The sequence below is a fragment of the Hyposmocoma kahamanoa genome, unplaced genomic scaffold, assembly GCF_003589595.1.
Source record: "Hyposmocoma kahamanoa isolate Upper Pololo Valley unplaced genomic scaffold, ASM358959v1 103, whole genome shotgun sequence".
NCBI lineage: Eukaryota > Metazoa > Arthropoda > Insecta > Lepidoptera > Cosmopterigidae > Hyposmocoma > Hyposmocoma kahamanoa.
The window spans coordinates 5,261,920-5,281,869 of NW_020653344.1; the positions used below are offsets into that span (position 1 = coordinate 5,261,920).

General features: G+C 35.5%; 1 protein-coding gene across 1 annotated transcript in view; it reads left to right on the forward strand.

Moving 5' to 3' along the window:
* LOC113238166 (U8-agatoxin-Ao1a-like) overlaps positions 1-16,645 on the forward strand; it is a 131,358-nt gene extending 114,713 nt beyond the window's left edge. The window contains exons 2-4 of the mRNA XM_026474928.1: positions 14,885-14,996; positions 15,330-15,408; positions 15,592-16,645. Of these exons, the coding sequence (XP_026330713.1) occupies positions 14,912-14,996; positions 15,330-15,408; positions 15,592-15,754 (327 nt within the window). The 5' untranslated portion in view covers positions 14,885-14,911 and the 3' untranslated portion in view covers positions 15,755-16,645. The remainder of the gene's footprint in view (positions 1-14,884; positions 14,997-15,329; positions 15,409-15,591) is intronic.
* Positions 16,646-19,950: the final 3,305 nt, after the last annotated feature.

Here is a 19,950-nt window from a genome sequence, read left to right on the forward strand (position 1 = left end):
TTTATATTGTATTTATTTACTCACAAATATGATGAATAACATTGCATGTATGACAGACGGTGAAAAAATACAACACTTGAGTTGTAAAAGCCCTTTGGCTTAATAGACCCTCGTTAGTAATTTCTTATTTACCGGTATACACAATTTACCATTTTTGACATAAAGTTAATTATGCTATGTACACAAAAAATCTTTCCGCGGCAATGTACTCGTAATTTGAGCTTAATGAGTCCACAGTGTAGCTTGGGACACTCATCTCAAACATAGGCTTTTCCTTGCCAAAATTGATATCTCAAACAACTTTTGTTTTGGCATTCATTACTCACTTCAGTATCCAAAAGAAAGTACGAAACAACAAACTCTAAACCTATCAATTGTAACTACAAAAAGTTGAGTGTTTCCTCCTATTTTCTCGTTGAGAACTGACGCTGAAGTACCAAAGTTTTATCCGACAACTTATCACAGAAGTAGTTTGGTGACATTTTTACTTTACGCTTAGGTTACAAATAACGGAGCTAATCCAAAAAATAAAATTATTTTAGTCTGTTCCAATCCATTTCTAACGAAATGTAAACAAAACGGTTTGGTTGAATTTCTAAAGTACCAATGACGTAATAAATCGAATAAGTAACACTTTTGCGTATATTTCGAGGATTTTCACCTGATATCTCATGACTTTTACCAACAATATTCATTTGAATAACATCGTAAAATCGTATTTGAAAAATGGTACTCAAAAAGAAAGGTTTATTTTTTATTTAAAGATGTCTATGGTTGCATAGTGCTGTACGGACAAAAAATTCAGTTCATTCAATTAAAGTTTTTGTAATCGATTAGTGAATCAAAAATTTCAATCGCAATCGAACGATATAAGATGTATATAAGTGCACGGATTTGAAGGAGGATTTAAAATTACAATTTCGCAAGTTTTAAATATGCTTTTATAGGTTATGTAATGTAATGAAAACCGCTAGTATGACTCAATTAAATAAATCGATTCATTTAATTAATTATTTGATTCGTAGTTGGCAGTAAAATTGGGCATCACTAAACCGTCTATGGTCGGGTCAGTGACTTGTTTGTTTACTTTTTGTTTAAATTCGATTGAAACGAAGTATATACTATACTGCCGTCCTATTAAAAAAAACATAATCAACATTTTTAGCTAAATTGAGTTATTAACAAATTTGGAATCAGCGAAACTAGATCTACAACTCCCTTTAGGCGGTTTTTTAATATCTTATTTAGTTTCAGTTTTATTGTTAACAAATTCACGTGAGCATTGTGCTTTTGCCGATTGATCGCTGTGGCAGATATTTCACTGTTAACACAATACTGTATTAACCCAAAAAGTGTATTATTTTCAAAATCGATGAAAAACGAATTACTCACGTCTCGTGACAGATTATTAAAATTTACGCATAAAATGAAGTTTGTTACAGACATCTAAACAATTTCATACTTTCCAAATTAATTTAAAAATAAAAGGGAAAAATTAATTTCATATTTTTGAGTAAGGACAGTTTTGTCCAGAACTAGCTCACTTATAATTTGTCTCATTTTGAGTTAAGTAGATATTAATTTTTTCTTACAATATTCGAACAATGGTTTTATTGACGTGTAGAGAATAACATTTTATGTTCATCTAACAGAAATGCGATATATTTCTCATACAACAATGGAAACGTTTATAAGCGTTTCTTTTACATACTATTCAATGAATGTAACAAATAATTGTACTTGGCGTCAATAAAGAAGCCCATCAACGTTTCGTGTGTATGTTAGCGATCATTGTTAGTGTGAGTGGTGCTTACTTATCCTGTAAAATTTCAATGCTGCGTGTCGCTAGAGAATCCATGTTTTGATACACTGTAGTGTAGGGCAATGACGTGACAATTAATATTTAGTATAGACAAAATATTATTATCGTACATTCTTCGATGATATAAAAGAAATTAAATGACATAATGGTACGTTGTTCTAAATCACTTACAAATCTTTAGGGCGGCGAAGCTTGCGCAAATGTGTTAAGCAAAATCAGCGCAATTGACATTTTTCAAAGAAACAAAAACATTAGGTGCCAATATGTCGAAAGTTAATAATATGCAAATGCGTTGTTTATGACAAGGAAACAAAAGAATTCCATTCCTCAACTATCGTATTCAAACCACAGCGCACAGTGAGAAACTAAGTAATTGTGTATATTCTTTTATATTTATGACACGTTCTTATAATACGACATAATACATATTCTTTACGTGTTTCACAGAAATCCAATTTCGAGGAACACTGAGTAATCCGAATTCTATTTTCACAGAATAGATACTTATTAGGGGCGGCGATTTATTTTGTATACGATCGCATGGGCACCACACAGAGGCATCCACCTGCCATTGCATGCACGGAAGAAAAAAAAACAATGGTAGAGCTTTAAAGCCTCGATTACTATCAGAACCGCAGTCGCTAAAACTTACAATATCATGGTGTTAAATACTGTGAAATCTTTATAATGATTGGTCGTAGTTTCCAATTTAAAACGATATAGTAGATATATATATATATAATATATATATTTAAATTCTGGACTGTTAATATAATTTAAACTTTACACTGTTGGCATATCGTTGAAAGTTACCTATATACAAATTGCGAGGTTTTGCTTTTATATTGAAATTACATTCAATGTGCTGCCATCTAGCGGCAATAGCTGAAAGACGACGAACGATTAAGACCTGCAGCGGTATAAGGTTTACTTTCGTTGCTTACAACAAAAAATCTATTATGTTCCTATTTATAGTTGAAAATGAAAAATGTACTAAAATTACATAAAATAAGACTTAACGATGAAAACACCACTATGGTATATAGTATTATAGGTGCGGCTATAATTTTTACAAATGGCGCACTGTGCTCAAGTTTGCGGAACTCCGCGTACTGTTGGCCGACGTATCCCGCGCATTCAGCACTTCTATTGTATTTATAGTTCTGTAAATGCTTACCACACACCACTATACGTATTATACACATGGCGAGCACTAACACACAATTACACACACAGCGCTCAAACTAGATTAGATGATAAATCCAAGCCTACTACTAAAATTGGCCAGCTATTCCAGATTGAATGTTTACTTTTTTTGTTAGATCTATTTGGCTATATTGTTTGCCGTGGAGACTACGAAACAAAATTGTACTCAGAGAAAATGTCCTCTACCAAAAAAGTGTTTTAAAAGAACGAGAAAATTGTGTTGAGCTCATCACTGTACTGTGCAAGATAACGCATTTTTCGCAATACCACTGGAAGGTCAAAAGAAATAATTACCAGGGTTATTTGTACAAGGGCCGCCAACTAATTTTCGAGGTTTTGTGCATGAAAATTAGATATGGCGGATTAAAAGAGAAAGGGGGGGTTGTGGGGAAAATAAACAACGGTACATGATAATAAATCTTTGCTGGGTCAAGTTTATTATCTCGGCTGTGAAAGTGATGGGGGAATATTAAGCCCTTCGTTCTTCAGAGAAGAAATGTACATATTCTGTCGTTGTAAGATAGTATAAGCCGTACTCTGGCGATAAAACGGTGATTTTTTTAAATTATTTTTTATTATGATACAAAGCGACGACGGGACAAACAAGTCGTGCGCCTTGTGAAAAGCGACACGCCTGTCCATAGCAGTGTCACTCAGAGCTTTAAATTGCAAAGATCTGAGGGGTACTGCCACTGCGCCTATCACCCTGAGACATAAGATGACACGTTCCATGTGCCTGTAATTTCGGTGATGTGAAAGTTTCGAGACTTGTGTATTTGGTACTATGTCAATCTCTCTTACTGTAGGTATCACTGCTTGGGGGCATCTGCCAAGTCGCAACTTCTTAAGCTGGAACGCACTCAATGTGCGATTCTCAAGTTGGTATGGAGTCCTTCAGATATCCGACCAATCTATAAAGCGAATGAGATCTTTCATGTGGCGTACTGCTTGTGCTTCGACCAGCTTTTACCAGGTCCACTCAAATCCTCTAGACTCTAATAAACTCAACACTATTACTCTAATAAACTCAACACTATAGAAGTAATATATAGTATACACACTGTCTATTAGTTACAATTTTCACTAGTTTTGCACTGGATATACAGTACGTACAGTGGTAGGCACCAGAATATAAAAATGAGGCTGTGCATAAAAATACTATATAATAAGATTAACAGTGTTCTTAATATTCACCCTTCATGCAGAGCGGAATTTAAGAAAGTTATTACTAACTGTACTCACTCATATACACTCGCGCACGCACTCACAAACGAACACACAACATTATTTCTTGTTATGCTCCGCTTTATTTTGTAATATGATCGTATTTTTAAAAATAATGTTACGTTTTTTATACACCTAGAGGGAGGGGGCCTGGTGATCTGTAACACAGGTCCCCAACCCAGTACAGACTCCAGGGGCCTTACCATGAACTCTTAGTACAGTATAGGTTCGTAACGACAAGAAAGCGGGATGGTGATATACACTTTCTGTAACGCTGTGTCACAACGATACATTTTAGGTCCTAAACTGAATTGTAATAAGAGTTCATCGTAGGGCAAGCGCGATAGGACGCGACTAGCACAAGAGCGACATAGAGCGCGAGATACTGCTATTCTCGCATAGAGATTTCGCGCTTATGTCGCTCTCGCGCAAGTCGCGCTTTATCGTGCTAGCCCTACAGCTCTCACTCAGGAACTTGTTATAGACCTTTCTTGGAGAAATGAAGCATTTTGTTATGCATTACTTCTAGGCGGCAGAAAGAGATAAGATGGTACTACTTCCCTGAACGAATTCTTTCACGGGGATATCTACTGTTATTAGAAAACTTGAAGAATTTCTAGTCACGTATATTCTCAGTGCTAGAACTGGAGAACACTGTCTCAAATTTTATATTAGATGCTGTTAAGAGCTGCACAAGAATTTTCAGTCTCGACCAGGGGTACTGATGAACTTTGTCTGTATCCCCATTCTAGAAGCGGTTGTGGAGTGCACATGAACCATAAAAACTGAAGTCTCGACTGTTTATTCCCATCGGTAAAACGGACGAACACTCTGTTTTCTTACATTTTTCGTAATTTTTGACACTGTCGCGTATTGTCTTTTGTTTTTACTGTAATTTTCGTAACTTTTGTGAACAACGAGATTTTTTAATTTCATTATTGTAAACTCTAAGAGCTGTTACACACGGCGACATTTGGTAGCGATGTAAACACGGTGCAGTCGCTAATCGTCTACACACACGCGCGCGATTTTAAGCAGCGATGCAAACGCGATGCAAGCGCGCGGCTGCATCAATCAAATCAATCGCCTATAAATCGCAAGTGTAGCGATGTAATCGCGCATTTCACGAACGCGCGTTTGCATCTCAGCTGAAAATTGCCGTGTGTAACCACTTTAAATGGTTTATAAACGCAATCAAATTGTAATCGTGTAACTAAAAGCATGGTGCAAACATCTACCAATATTATTGGTTAAAGCTTAATTTTTTATACCTACATTTAAGGATTTAAGCGTCATTATGTCTATCGTTTATATTTGGAATTTTTATTTAAAAAAAGAACAAAATGTAACTTTTCAGATAACGAAACGTATTTTTCGATTTAAGAACCCTGGTAACACTGCCAAGCCTCTATTATGACTATTTATTCCCAGGGGTAGAACTGATGAATTTCGTTTTTGTCCCAACCCTAGAAGCGGTTGCGTGATGTGCAAATAAGTTAGAGATCCTCTAAGACCCTGTCCTGGTATACTTATATCGTTATAGGAATCTGATAGTAGTTACAAGTAGTCTACTGGTAATTTCGCAGTCCACCGCATTAACTTGTTATAAAGTTAGTATTTGAAAGCGGGAACACAATTTAGAGCAATTCCATACTTTATACCTTCGTATAATTGCTTTTATAATAGTTTTGCGTAACCATTTCGTATGTTAACTGTTTCATTATTTGAATATAAAACGATAGGCGGCAGAAAATTAATCTACCTAAATATGAAACAAAAGACAACTACGGCTACTTTTCTTCAATATCCCTATAAAAGATGTGCACTTATTGTATTTGTTAGAAAGGGACATTAGTCTGTTTAAAAAAGAAGTTACTAATTTTTTAATATTTTTTTTTGTGCAAAACGAAACGTAATAAACAAAAGAGCGAAAATTTTGAAATAAGAACTAACAGCGAATACATCACAATAGTGGCCAGTATTCTTTTTAAATTGGAAATAGTCAAAACTTTACTTTTCAGCCGGCTCTCGTAAATTTATTACCTAATAAAATTATTACAACCGCCATTTCAACTATAGTTATTTTTTGAGTGATTAGCAAAGAACAGAGAGGAAGAAAGAGAGCCAGAGCGTATTTACCTAAAGTTAGAAGAAGTAATACCTCCCTCTGAAAACCCGGAATCATTGTTTTTTTGTATATTTCATAGTTACTGCCAGGGACCGAAAGAAATAACCGTTGAGATTCTTTAGCGTAGTCGGGAATTGAATACAAAAATATACCTGTAAAGCAATTTGGTATATGTATATACTATTTTATAGTAGCAGTACAGCTCCTTGTGAAAGAGTTCGTCCAGGGAAGTACTGCAACCTTACCTATTTCTGCCGCCAACCAGTAATGTCATCTTTACTGTGTTCCGGTTTTGAAGGGTAAGGGTGCTGGTGAAATTAACTTATTATGTCTCAGGTTGACGGACGCAGTGGCAGTGCCCCTCAGATCTTTGCGATTTAGAGCTCTGAGTGGCACTGCAACTGTTATGGACAGGCTTGTAGCTTACCATCTTGTTTGTCCCATCACTTGATATTATAAAAAAAATCCGTAATCGAAAAAAAACTCATGTAAATTCCGGCAAAAAATTAAAATGAATATCCGCCTATTCCATTAAAATGCATTAAAAAAAGCCTATATTGATTTGTCGGACATGGCGTACAACATTATGGCGTACATTAATTAAGTGTCGCTACCCTAAAAATAGCACGAGTAAATTATACGAGATGCTTTCGAGCAGCTGTACTCAACCTTTTTTTTCCATCGGGCCGCGTACCACATGTTTGCTGTTATACAACTTTTTTATTTTATTTATTCATTAAAATCAGGCAACTATGACCAAAATAATATACTTACATGTAACATACATGTAATATCATATAAAAAATTAAATAACTAGTCCACACGGCACTTGTCAGCGACGACGTGTGGTGCAGTCTGTTGTCAGGTAACCGGCTTCGTAATCGCAGATATACGACACCTTTCAGACAAAACTCCTCCTTCATAAAAGTCGACAGATGACCGGTCGGCGTTCTCTCACCACTAACGAATTCAAATTAATTAAAATTGACGTTGCAGCTGGACTACAACCGCTCGACTCTCATATCTAATGCAGTGGCGACATGCACAGCAGCATCATCGGTATGTCTGAATGCAGCAGAAAATTCGATTCTGTTGGTGCCACACAGGTTACGGCTGGTGGGCTTCCTATTCTCTGTCTTTTCCACATTTATGAAGACGATTTCGTTGCACGTGTCCGTCTGCCTCTGTGGTTTTGCAACTTCAGATGACGAAATTACAGGCACTTGGGATTTGTCTCTCTCAGATCTTTGCGACTTAAAGCTCTGAGTGGCACTGCAACTGTTAGGCACAGACGTGTAGCTTACCACCAGGCGCACGACTTGTTCGTCCCGTCACTTGATGTTATAAAAAAAACTTCAGATACAGGCACACGGTGATTGCTTTATCCCTTAGCAGATTGCCGGCGCTTTGGTCTCGAAGAGGCGTGTCGGATGATAGAAGCCGCTACAGAGCGTAAAGGGGTTGATTTTTAGACAGTGACCTTGCTTTTACGTTACTGGGAATCTGGTTTTATAAATATGTTCAAAATAAAATAGATAAAAATTATAAACATTACGATGATTAGACGACCTCCGTGGACGAGTAGCTTGCACAGTGGCTTTATGGTGTCGCCGTTTCTGTGGTCCCGGTGTGGATCCTCGGCCGGGTTGATGTCTACAAACTAACTTTTCTATATTGTCTCGGTGTTTGTGGTACCGTTGTTGTTTCCGATTTCCATAACACAAGTGCTTTAGTTGCTTGCTTTGATCAGAGCGACCTATGTGATGTTGTCTATTATACATATTACGTCAGTGCATTGCCAGGAACGAGCAGGCGCGTGAGCCGGGGAGGTTGAGAGTTAATTTTATTTTTAAACTTAGAAATACATCGTTTTAATAACAGTGTTTCGAGTCGCACATAAAAACTTCGCGGGCCGCAGCTTGAGTATGGTTGCTTTAGATGGAAGCTGTACTTGAACCAATTAGGTTTTTGTTACAAATAGCCATTAACTTGGGCTGTTTTTTTAAAAAATAATTAGAAATGTATACACTTATTTTAACGAAAGAAAGTTATTGTACCGAAAACAATTTTGTCTGATTGTTTCTGAATATCTGTTATTAAAAAAGTAATTGTAGGTAAATTATATTGAGTTTCTTTTGTGACCATTGTATAGCAAATTCTTTCTCCGCCTCGTCCATTGTTGGCCGGTCATTCGGATATTCGTATAGCCACGATACCGTTATTGGAATAAGGAAACCACATATGGGCACATTTTGTTTATTTTATTTATTAGACGCACGAAACAGATTCAATGGTAGTAGTCGATAGATGTAAGCCTAACATATTTACATTCCTAAATACACCATGATTAAACTGAAATAAAAAACACTTTCAATTTGAAGTTTATTGACTATCACGATGTTTACTACCATGATATTCAATTATTTTTTTGTGAAATTTCTGCACTGGTTTGTTATAATTATTAATAGAAAGGTCGAACACTAAGAAAAAATTCTTTCGGATTGGCTGGATTAGAACCAACGTCTCCAGGAAACTGTGCCAGACGCTATGCAAACTAAGTCTTTATTTACATTACAAAATGTATGTTCCATACAGTGTGCCTTATTTTTAACCGACTTCAAAAAGGGAGACGACTTCAATTCCGCTTTTCTTTGTGGATCTTACGCGATTATTATTTATGAATCAATTTTCCTGATTCTTTTTCGTTGCAAAGAGGGTACCTCAATATCGGTTTATTGGTTCCATTTCAATTTGAAGAAAATATTCCACCTCCAAGAGTTCCTGTAACCGATTTCAATAAAACTTAGCCGAACTTTCGGAGTCGGTTTTTTATAAAAAAGTTATAATCTTTCACAACATTTTAGAAAAATTATTCTAAATATAAACAGGTAGAATCACCTCCTAAAATGTAGCAAAAAGTATATGAAGAATTACTATATATTTTCTTTGTGGATCTTACGCGATTATTATTTATGAATCAATTTTCCTGATTCTTTTTCGTTGCAAAGAGGGTACCTCAATATCGATTTATTGGTTCCATTTCAATTTGAAGAAAATATTCCACCTCCAAGAGTTCCTGTAACCGATTTCAATAAAACTTAGCCGAACTTTCGAAGTCGGTTTTTTATAAAAAAGTTATAATCTTTCACAACATTTTAGAAAAATTATTCTAAATATAAACAGGTAGAATCACCTCCTAAAATGTAGCAAAAAGTATATGAAGAATTACTATATATCCTGCAGCTTAATTCTCCGTAATCCGCAATACAGTCTCGCTTTGAAGTAACTTTGATCGAGTTTGAATCTTATTTTAACTGTAAAACCAATTTTCCAATGGTTTTATTAAGATGAAGCCAGTAATCCATCAGCAATTTAACATCTGTTATGGGTAAAGTTGCATGGTAGGTGGTTAGTGTTTTCGGAAATTTACTTTCTCAACGTATGCTATATACATATATTGGATTGCCCAAATATACAATAGCGCAAAACATCAACCTCGACTCATTCGACAAATCTGTATTTTCTGAGAAATTAAAACAAACGAATGAGAAAAAAGACAGTCTATCTAATTTTATATTTTCAAATGACATAATTTTTTTTACTTTTTAACTTAAACATATTATTCTTTTAATATTTCTTTTATAATAACTAATTAACGGGACGATACCTTGAGACATACGTTGATGAGTCCCATGTGTTTGTAATTTTACCAGCACCCTTCGAAACCGGAACGTAAACAAACACTAAGTTAACCGGCCACACTTTTGCAAAAACACATGGTGGCGTGTGTATAATAAATAATATGATAACAACAACAATAATATTAATAAGAAGCCTCTGCAATATGAAAACTACATTCGCATATTTCGTCGTTAGGTTCTCAACCCGTCCTACAATGTTACAAGGATATTGTCACGTATTGTTTCAATGTCAACTTACAATACATATACGAGGCATACTTGCATCTTTTGCAATTTGGCCTTTTGCAATTACCAAATTTTATAATCCATTCATAAAATTACTGTTTTTTACTTATAAAATGCAACTCTAAGCGCGTATGAGCACTGCATCCGACTTGTATTTGTTTCGAACCCGAGACTACACAAATCTGGAGGACTTCGACCCACTTCGGATGTCGCTTGAGCGCTAAGTCCAATTCGAATCCCAGAAAATACGAATATCGCTTGTACACCTAGAGATAAAATCCTATATCCTATATCCTATATCCTTGTGACATTTCGGTCTGTCATTTCTCGGATGTAGTGCGTAAATGCTTTATGTATCATTAAACGGTCATTTCGTTATCAAAGCATGTCCATTCAAAGAATTTTTGAAGACGGAGACAAGTGAACATTTGAAGGGTCTATGTCGGGCAAATATACTGGATGAGGTAAGACGTCACAAACTAACTGCAATAGTTTTTGACGGCTTTGTAAATGTGTACGACATCTTTACGATTCACCATTTCTGGGCGTTTTACTTTAAAACATTCCTGCCTGTTTTAAAAAATGTGCGCTATAATATTTTTAAATTGACCATAGACAATATAATATTTTGAAAGAAAAAAATTCTTATTTGTTAAAGTTAAAGGTAAGCCAGTGGCAAAAAACGCACTGAGTTTTTGGCCAACCCAGTAGAACGGAAATGCCGTTATCCTACACTGGTTTTGGTTTAACGAGATCACCTTTCCTGAACAAATTTTAACTCCATCGGTCAACAGCTCTCCTGCTAACATTACCGGCCAACTACTACTTCAGTTTACTGATTTTGCAAGCTATGTCGGTTACTTAATTCTCTGATGTACGACCTCATTACGAATTTGGTCCATCACAGAAATCCTAAGCATAGCTCGCACGATTTACGTTTGTGGATAAGGCCTGATGTCAATGTCCACAGGTCATAACCGATAGTACGTATTGTTTGAATGCCTTCTTTTTAGAATCTGTGGATTGACGACTTCCCGAATATGATGACGAAATGCTTAAATAAATATTTCATAAATAAAACACTTTCATTAATTCTTTAATACTTGACGTCAGTGGATCCGCCAAATCGAAAATCTTATTTTTATTTTAAGTGTATGAAAATACATATACCTACCGAAATGTAGAATTTCTTGATCTATCGACACGCAGTAAATGCTTGTAAGTTTTAATATTGGAAACAAAAAATAAGTTAGATGTTTCTAAATCCAAATTTTTTTGACATCATCAAGTAACTTGCAAATTTTTGTAATTAAACACATCAATCATCAAACTAAACTACAAGGTGAAGTGCAAACCAACCTCGCATTCAATTTCCACTAACGTTAATGACTTTCCAGAACGTTTCCAATCAAAGACAAGCAAACAACAAGTATTAGACCCCAAATTGCCACAAGTTTCATTAGGTTGGATTTCAGGTGAATCTCTGTCTTTGTTAAGCTTGGGAATAAACCACTATGTATCTACCTAGGTGACTCAACGGCTAGTATTGTGAGCGCTAGATCAGGAACGTCCCAACCTCAACTCTCAGTACGACCAATTTAGGAAACGAGCTTTTCTGAATTTATTCTGATCTGAGTGTTCTGGATATTGCTCTGATCTTTTCGTTGCTCTAAGACTTGTACAGGGAATTTCCTACTCTGAGACCAGGTAACAGGTGTGGTCATTAAGAATATTAGTGTTTGCTAGTAATTGATTGAGGCCATCATCAAGTATGAAGCCATCATCTTTATTAGTCCAATCTTCATATTTCTGTTTATTATTTGGAGAAGTGGTACTTCCTGGTCTGTCGCTGTGACGCTAAATGCACGAAAACCTTTTCATCGCGTACCTACCTTAAACACTCGTTATTTATTTGGTTTAGCTACATATATTCAAACAACAGCTGCGAAGTCAACTGCATGCAACTACAGTGCAATAGTACCTTTACTTTTTGCACCACGTAGCTATCGGATATAATTTGACATTTTTGTTAAAGCATCATTGATTCGTTTTAAACCTATAAAGTATATTAGCTTTATTTGCCCCTTTTGTTCGCAGTGGGCACTGTAATTCTTTCGTCCGAAATAGAATCAAAAATTAAGTTGCAAGTAATCTCTCTTATTCATCCAAAAAGCCAGGTTTTTTAGAATTTCAACTGTGCTCGTAATTTTAAGGCTTTCCGGTACAAATACATCAAATTCCATTAAAAGTTACTCTGTTTTCTGGTGTCATATTTCCTACTAGTCTAGTCTAGGCGCAGTCTGTCATAGTCTAATCTCATTCTTTAACAGGTGCTATCAAATGATACAGGGGAACCATGTTTACTCTTTTTTATACTGGTTTTATAGAATCTATTTTGTACACTGAATTTTATTCTTATGTACATATAGTAAAATTTTGTCATTCCCTAAATGGTGTAACCATGGAGACAGGATGAGTTAAGCAATACTTACAGGTGTTCAGGTACGTGTAAATGGATGTATATGGACGTGTGAGGAAAGGACGACCTCTGCCACCTTTTATCAGATTTGGAAGATCCAAAATTATATGTATATTATATATGTTTATATAATATTTTTAAGAAGTGGCTAGGCATTTTGCAACTAAGTCTGGCAAACGAGTTTGCCAGTTTCGTTATCAGGTTCTGTCAATGCAAGAGTAGACCTAGTCAGGTTTTTGATGCGCCTCCATGTTTAATTATTTTATTTAATATATAAATAGTTTTAAGTAGTGAAAATAACTCGAAAAAGAAAGCAAAGGTATACCAAGATCGTGGCAGTACGTGGTTTCATGATCTGCGGGAGACAAATATGCATTACGCTGTTTGAAATATCTTCTTTACCTTATATAATATTGTCTTCTTGAACATTTCAATATTTTTCAAAACTTCTAAATCTAATTGGATGATGTCGATACGAGCCACAAAAGATATTACCAAGGGTTGGTCATAAAAATCTACTATAGAAGCATGATAACACCCTTATTTGAAGAAGGAAATGCGATCTTAATATTAAGTACAACATTGAAATAAATTTGCTTTTGAGATTCTTTGTGAGGAGTTAGATTACAGTCCTAAATTTTTTGTAAATGTTCCCCAACGGTGTCGTCACCGTGTATTTATTCACCGTTAAAGCGAGCCATAAATTTAGAATCCATACTGTGCATGGTTCTAAACGATTCTTTCTAAGATAATATCGAAGCAACTTAACATACCCTCAATCAAAGGAGGCGAGGAAATTGCAACATTTAATTCCGCTTTCCCATTTCCATTATCGAGGGATCAGACTTAGGTTCGGCTTCCACACCTATGTTGTCGATATTCCAAGGATTCGCACCAAGTGTATCGCTACCACATTCATATGGCGAACAGTTCATATGGGAACAAGTCAAGTCAAGTGGAATTCCCTGTCTACAGACTTGTTCCCGGAACGATATAACTTGAGCCTTTTCAAGGAGCCGTCGACTTCATCGTCACTTTCCATGAAAGTTAAATGCGCACTTATTTTTTTATTTAAAAAATCCAATACTAGGGTACCTACTAATTCGGCCTTCACTATTATTTTCTCTACATCTGTGTCTTAGGGTTGCTTAGTCAAAGTTTAATCTTCATCGTTCATTGCAATTTAGGCTCCACCCCTCCTCAAAAATTCGTTCACTTAGTTACCGAAAGTCCTGAATAAAATAAAATATACGTACGATCTTAAATATTTTATTTGCTTTTTGGTATTTTTACATGTTAAGTTTGCAATAAAAATGTTACGTTCCAGTACGAAACATTTTCCTAATTCTCTGCCATAATACTTCACTTCCATGTTGTCGTTCCCACCATTTATTATACCGAGCTCTTTCTTAGAGTTATAAAAATATTACTACCCGCTCTCTATAGTTTCATAGTGCAGCATTTTTCATTCTGCGATTTAAGATTTTGTTCTCTCACTCGCTGTTATAAATGGACTCGTGAGATTTGGAAAGATTAAATAGGTTCCGGAAATGAAATTGTAATGTCATGTCAACTGTGGACTTATTACCTGTGATTTCTTGGGAGACTGATAAATGCGATGTTACCAGTTTGTTTCTACAATTTAATTTTGGTACGTTAGTTGGCGTAGTTAGTCTCATTGTTCAAAGTTACAAAGCTTTCTTTAGGGTACAGTTGCAACTTCGGCAAAGATTCATCAGGCGTGAACAGCATATACATAAATAAAGGAATGACTATATAGTGGCCAATAAATGGTTATAGAAATTTGAGATATCCATCAGCGAGATGGGTAGACGACATCATCAAAGTCGTAGATTTGTGAAACGAGTTCATGATCCTGGTGAATAAAACAAACTACTGAAGGGATATGCTTGATGTGATGAAGTTAAGCCATGGAGAATGATGATGAACAGCATATTATTAGCACTTGGCCACTATAATGCGATAGAACCAAAAGAAAGCAACTATTTTATTGCGGTCAACACTTTTTTTGTGTATACAATGTCTGAAGAACTTTATCTAAACAATTGTGTGACAAGTACTTCTATTTGTTTATACAGGCAAGCAGCGGTTGGCGCGTAGGCAGCATGCCGCGCGCCGGCGCACTCTTGCTGGCGGTAGCGGCTGTCCTGCTCACCACCGAGTGGACGCACGCCTCTTACATTGATCCCGGTTTGTTATGATATAACAGCGTCTAATGATTTTTTAGATATTATGATAAATTTATCTCGAAAATTAAATAACTTTTAAATACAAGGATTAAAAAGGACTAATTACTAAAAAGTTATTATAAATATTTTGACTGAAAATTGGAAATATAATATTATGATGTGCATCGGAATATTTCTTGCCTATAATAGATTTGACAAGTCAGCCACAAATCCCAACGTAGGTACATCAGAAAAGTCAGTTAATCTTGCTTATCTCAACTTACTGCTTACATAATCTTAACCTACCACCGTTCTAAAGTATAGTTTTACAACTTTGTTTCTTTTTGGGCCACAGGAGACGAAGACATCGAAGTCAATTTGCCAGATTACGGAGAAGATCCAGCCGATCTGCAGTTGCTACAGGATGTTGGGAAGTTAGTATATTAAGTTTTTTGAACGTTAGCCAACTCTTGTAAAAGTTTCGGAATCACAATGTTTCCCTTGTTGTACATAATGATAAAATGTTAATAGTTATCAAGACCTGCATGCTTCCTGAGCACATAAATGTAATACACCCGAGCACAAACTTAGGCTAGTATTCGATGATGTGGTTTCAGACGTTCGTCGCTGATCTACGTTTTCAGGCGAGCCTGTATCCGGCGAGGCGGCAACTGCGACCACCGGCCTGGCGACTGCTGTCACTCGTCCTCATGCCGGTGTAACCTCTGGGGGTCCAACTGCCGCTGTCAGCGCATGGGCCTCTTTCAGAAGTGGGGCTGAAGACACCACCCACTAAGCTCCCTTGAAGCGGCGACCAACTCCCGCCAGCCGACTTGACCGCCGCTCCACCGGACGCGACAACCATTGCGTTTTACTAACGGACCCGTTGCGTTCTTGCGTTACCACTTTTTCTTTCTTATTTCACCTTGTATTCCGTAGCGTATCTTAAAGTTGGAAAGATTCGAATCCAAAACAGGGACCTAGATTTTAGTTTGCAAATATTTTTGGACCTCTTTATTATACAAAATCTAGAAATGGAATTCGTTTGAAATCGTAGTTCTTTCATGTTTCGTTCATATTATACTTTTTTTTTATCTGATTGAGCCGAGCGTCCGCTTACGTGGTTGGGCAATCACCCAGCCTTATTGCCCAATCTGTACGCTTCGACACAAGCTCGGCCAATCAGACTCTGCAACTGCCTCTGGCGATGCGTTCTTGGGTTTGCTTTTAGTTTGACTTTTGATTTTTCCAAGGAGCCCATCGCCCCGCAGGCAGTACACTTCTATCGCAATGTATGTATGTAGAGTTAAGTAAGCTAACGTAGAGAAGTAAAGCAGTAGCTGCTAAAATTGGTGGTAAACTTATGTCAATAGGAAGTAGTCACTACAAAATAGAGAAAAACATAAATGTAACTTTAATCGTAAATGTTCTAGTCATTTAAGAGACTAACGGTAAAGAAAAAAACTTGGTGAAAGACGCTATAATAAGCCTTTATATAAAACAACGCCACTTGTATTTGCGATTGGCAACTTAGGTTTTTAACTACACATAAAGCATATATAATTAAACGAATCTTTAATGTACTCTATGCAACTCTCGGACAGGGGGTATATTATGGTATTGCAGCCTATGAGCCTAGTAGATTCTTCTGTACGTAGTTTCTTATATTGTATGTTTCTGATCGTGGAATATGATAATTGTATTATTAATATTGGAATATGGAAATGATAAATTATATTAATAAATGTTTATGGACGATTCGAGTGTTTTATTTAAATATTCAAATCATATCAAATAAGTTATTTCGTTGTGTTATAAAGTTGTTGCAAATAATGAATTTTGAATCACTGTGTGTTGTAACATGCAAAGTTTAGTTCTTGTGACATGGAAATGTAGAAAAGTCTGGCCTACGATGGCGTATCCGATAAGAGTACGCAAATTTGAATCCCGAGAAGTTATTTGCAATACGCAATTAACTTCAGTGTCATTTTGTAATGTTAGGAAGTGGAGTATGTTGTTCGGAAAAATATTCAAAAGTTGAAGATGGAGTAGAGCTTCTTGTGAAAGAGTTCGTCCCGGGTAATACTGCCACTTTATCCATTTCTGCCGCCAAGCAGTAATGTCAGCATTACTGTGTTCCGATTTTGAAGGGTAAGGGTGCTGGTGAAATTACAGGCATATGGAACTTGTCAACTTATGTCTCAGTATGACGGGCACAGTGGTAGTGGTATGATTACCCAGATCTTTGCGATTTATAGCTCTGAGTGGCACTGTAACTGTTATGGACAGGCGTGTAGCTTACCATCAGACGCACGACTTGTTCGTCCCGTCACTTGATGTTATTAAAAAAAAGTTTTGAAAAAAAAAGTTGAAAACCAAACTGCGTAAGTCTGAACATTTTTATGCATTTGCTTGAAACTTTTTGGTATTTTCAATTGTAACTGAGACTAAAGTAAGCTTATTTTGTAAAAACTGACTTTCTATCAAATCGACACACACTCATCTAGAAGTCAAACTATCACTTGTAATATATGGGGTTACACTAAAAATAATCTAGGATGATCCGTGTGACAGTTCATAAAAATCTGCATAACCTTGTAGTTTAAAGTTTTCAATAATTTAATGAATAAATATATCGCACTGCTATTAAATAGTGTTATAACTCAAAATATGTGAAATTCTAGATAATACCATTGTTTAACGTAAAATTTGATTCCTACACGTCAATAAAATCGTCATTAAAATATTGTAAAAAACAACTTAACTACTTAACTCAAAATGAGACACGCCTTATATGAGCTAGTTTTGGCCAAATACATTTTTTGAGTTAATACACTATTGTATTAACATTGCGATGTTCCGTATATTCATTGTTATGGTATGAATTTTAACCATACACAGTAAATTAATATGTCAGTGTTATTACTTTTTTGTAAATTAATGATATCACGATAAATGGTTTTTGAAGTTTACTAAAATATCTATTGAAGTTGCTCTTAAATTATAGTTATGTGTTTTATACCTTCAATACAATACAAAACAGTTTACACGTCTATACATCGTTCAGATTACGTCTTAAAAATAAAACTGTAACAGAGAACGCTTGCTTCAATAATAAAATACACCAAATATCAATCGATTTTACATCATCCCTTTTCAACGCTAAAAAAGTGTCACAGGGATCATCCTAGTTTATATTTAGCATAGTAACATTTTTATTCTGTAATAGCTGAAGTATGCAAGAGTACGTGATTCCATGTGTTGCAAGAGCCATTCTTCAGTCTTAGACCATTTTTTTTATAATAGTGTGCTTCTGAATAAAATTTCTGCCGCTGTGCCTCGTTCACAATCAATTGAAACTGATTGCGTGTCCTGAGGCATGTGCTGCGAATGTTCCTGAAATATCGGCTGCAAGTGCGCCTAAAGCACCACCACCACTCTAGCTGAGGTATGTCTCGTGCCACAAGTAGACTCTTCTCGACTCTCCACGAGCAAAGGCTCGTTTGTACCGAGACAAAAATCACACTACCGAAAGGCATGAAGGTGATAAACGATGTCCTTTCAAGAAAGGTGTTGCGTACTCTTGCCGACGCACATACGTAGGTACTCTTTACCCATAAGTACAGTGTAAGAGCACGCAAATCCCAATTTGAACTTTTTAATTTATTATTATTATTACAACTACATTATTAAATATAACTACTTCTCACGTTACTATGTACGAGTCAGATAAGTAGACTATTAAATAAAATAATAGCTGATTTTCTAAAACTTTTTGTTTTCACTCTACACCACCTCAAACCTTAAGTGCGTCCTCTTAAACTAATACTAACATATAATCTTAAACCTCAAATTTTACAAGAAGCCTTCAATATTGTACAATGTCATATCATTCAGGTTATTAAATAATAATTTCTTAAATTTTGCACAATTATTGAAATTCCTAACTTCACTCAGAAGTTTGTTGTGGATATTTCTAGCCATTACTATTACATTCTTTTGAAATAGAGCAGTTTTACATGATCTAGTTTTCAGTTGATCAGAACGGCACACCCGTGTGACAAATTCAAATAAATAGGGATGACGCTTTACGAAAAGTAAAATTTCTGAAATATATATATATATATATATATATAAGGATGGTAGAGTCATGAGAGCAGGTTTTTCAATATTACATAGCAGATTACGATTAGTCTTTATACTTAAGTAATTTCAGCAGAAACAGACCTTAATTATCCCAACACTGTGTTAATCCACATGATAAGGTATACACAATTTTCATCGAAGTTTAAGGCCAAAACCCAATTAACAGATTAGCTTATTGCAAACTGAGCAAAAAAACAATTTCTCTTCCGTTTTGTTGACATCGATCATTTAGATCGCCAATTCATCCGACGTTTAGCAACTTTGTTATTACAAAAGTTTGTCTTTTTCGGTCCATCAATGTTAGTAATCCCATTACTTCTAATCATCTTTTTAATTGTATTTAATTCTGCAAGGTTTCATAAATTTTCGATGATTAACATTGTTTAGGGCACAAGAAAGTAATTAAGAACTTTAATGCTTTCTGTTATCTGTACTGAAAAAATCTGACTCTTTTCAATTGGAGTTTGGAATCAATCAGATGTTTCGAGCCTATTAAGCACAATAATTGCAGCAACAATTTTAATCATGTTGCGATTAAGATGAAGCGTAATAGATACCATCAAGTCCTTAGTAGTGCGTAGTAGTAAGATAAAAGAATTTAAAAAGATTCTATTTTTTATAGTGTACCCAGCTGGATAAATCAATTGTGTTCCATGTTATTTTAATCTATGTTAGAAGTTTAAAGAAAACTATGATAATAACCTATCTTGTTGTTCATGCTCCGAAGAAAGAACTACTAAAGTTGAATATATTATGGAAAAGGTTCTAAAATGCAGTAAACTAAGTAATACCGAGAACTTGTTAACATTTAATGAAACAGTACTTGTAAT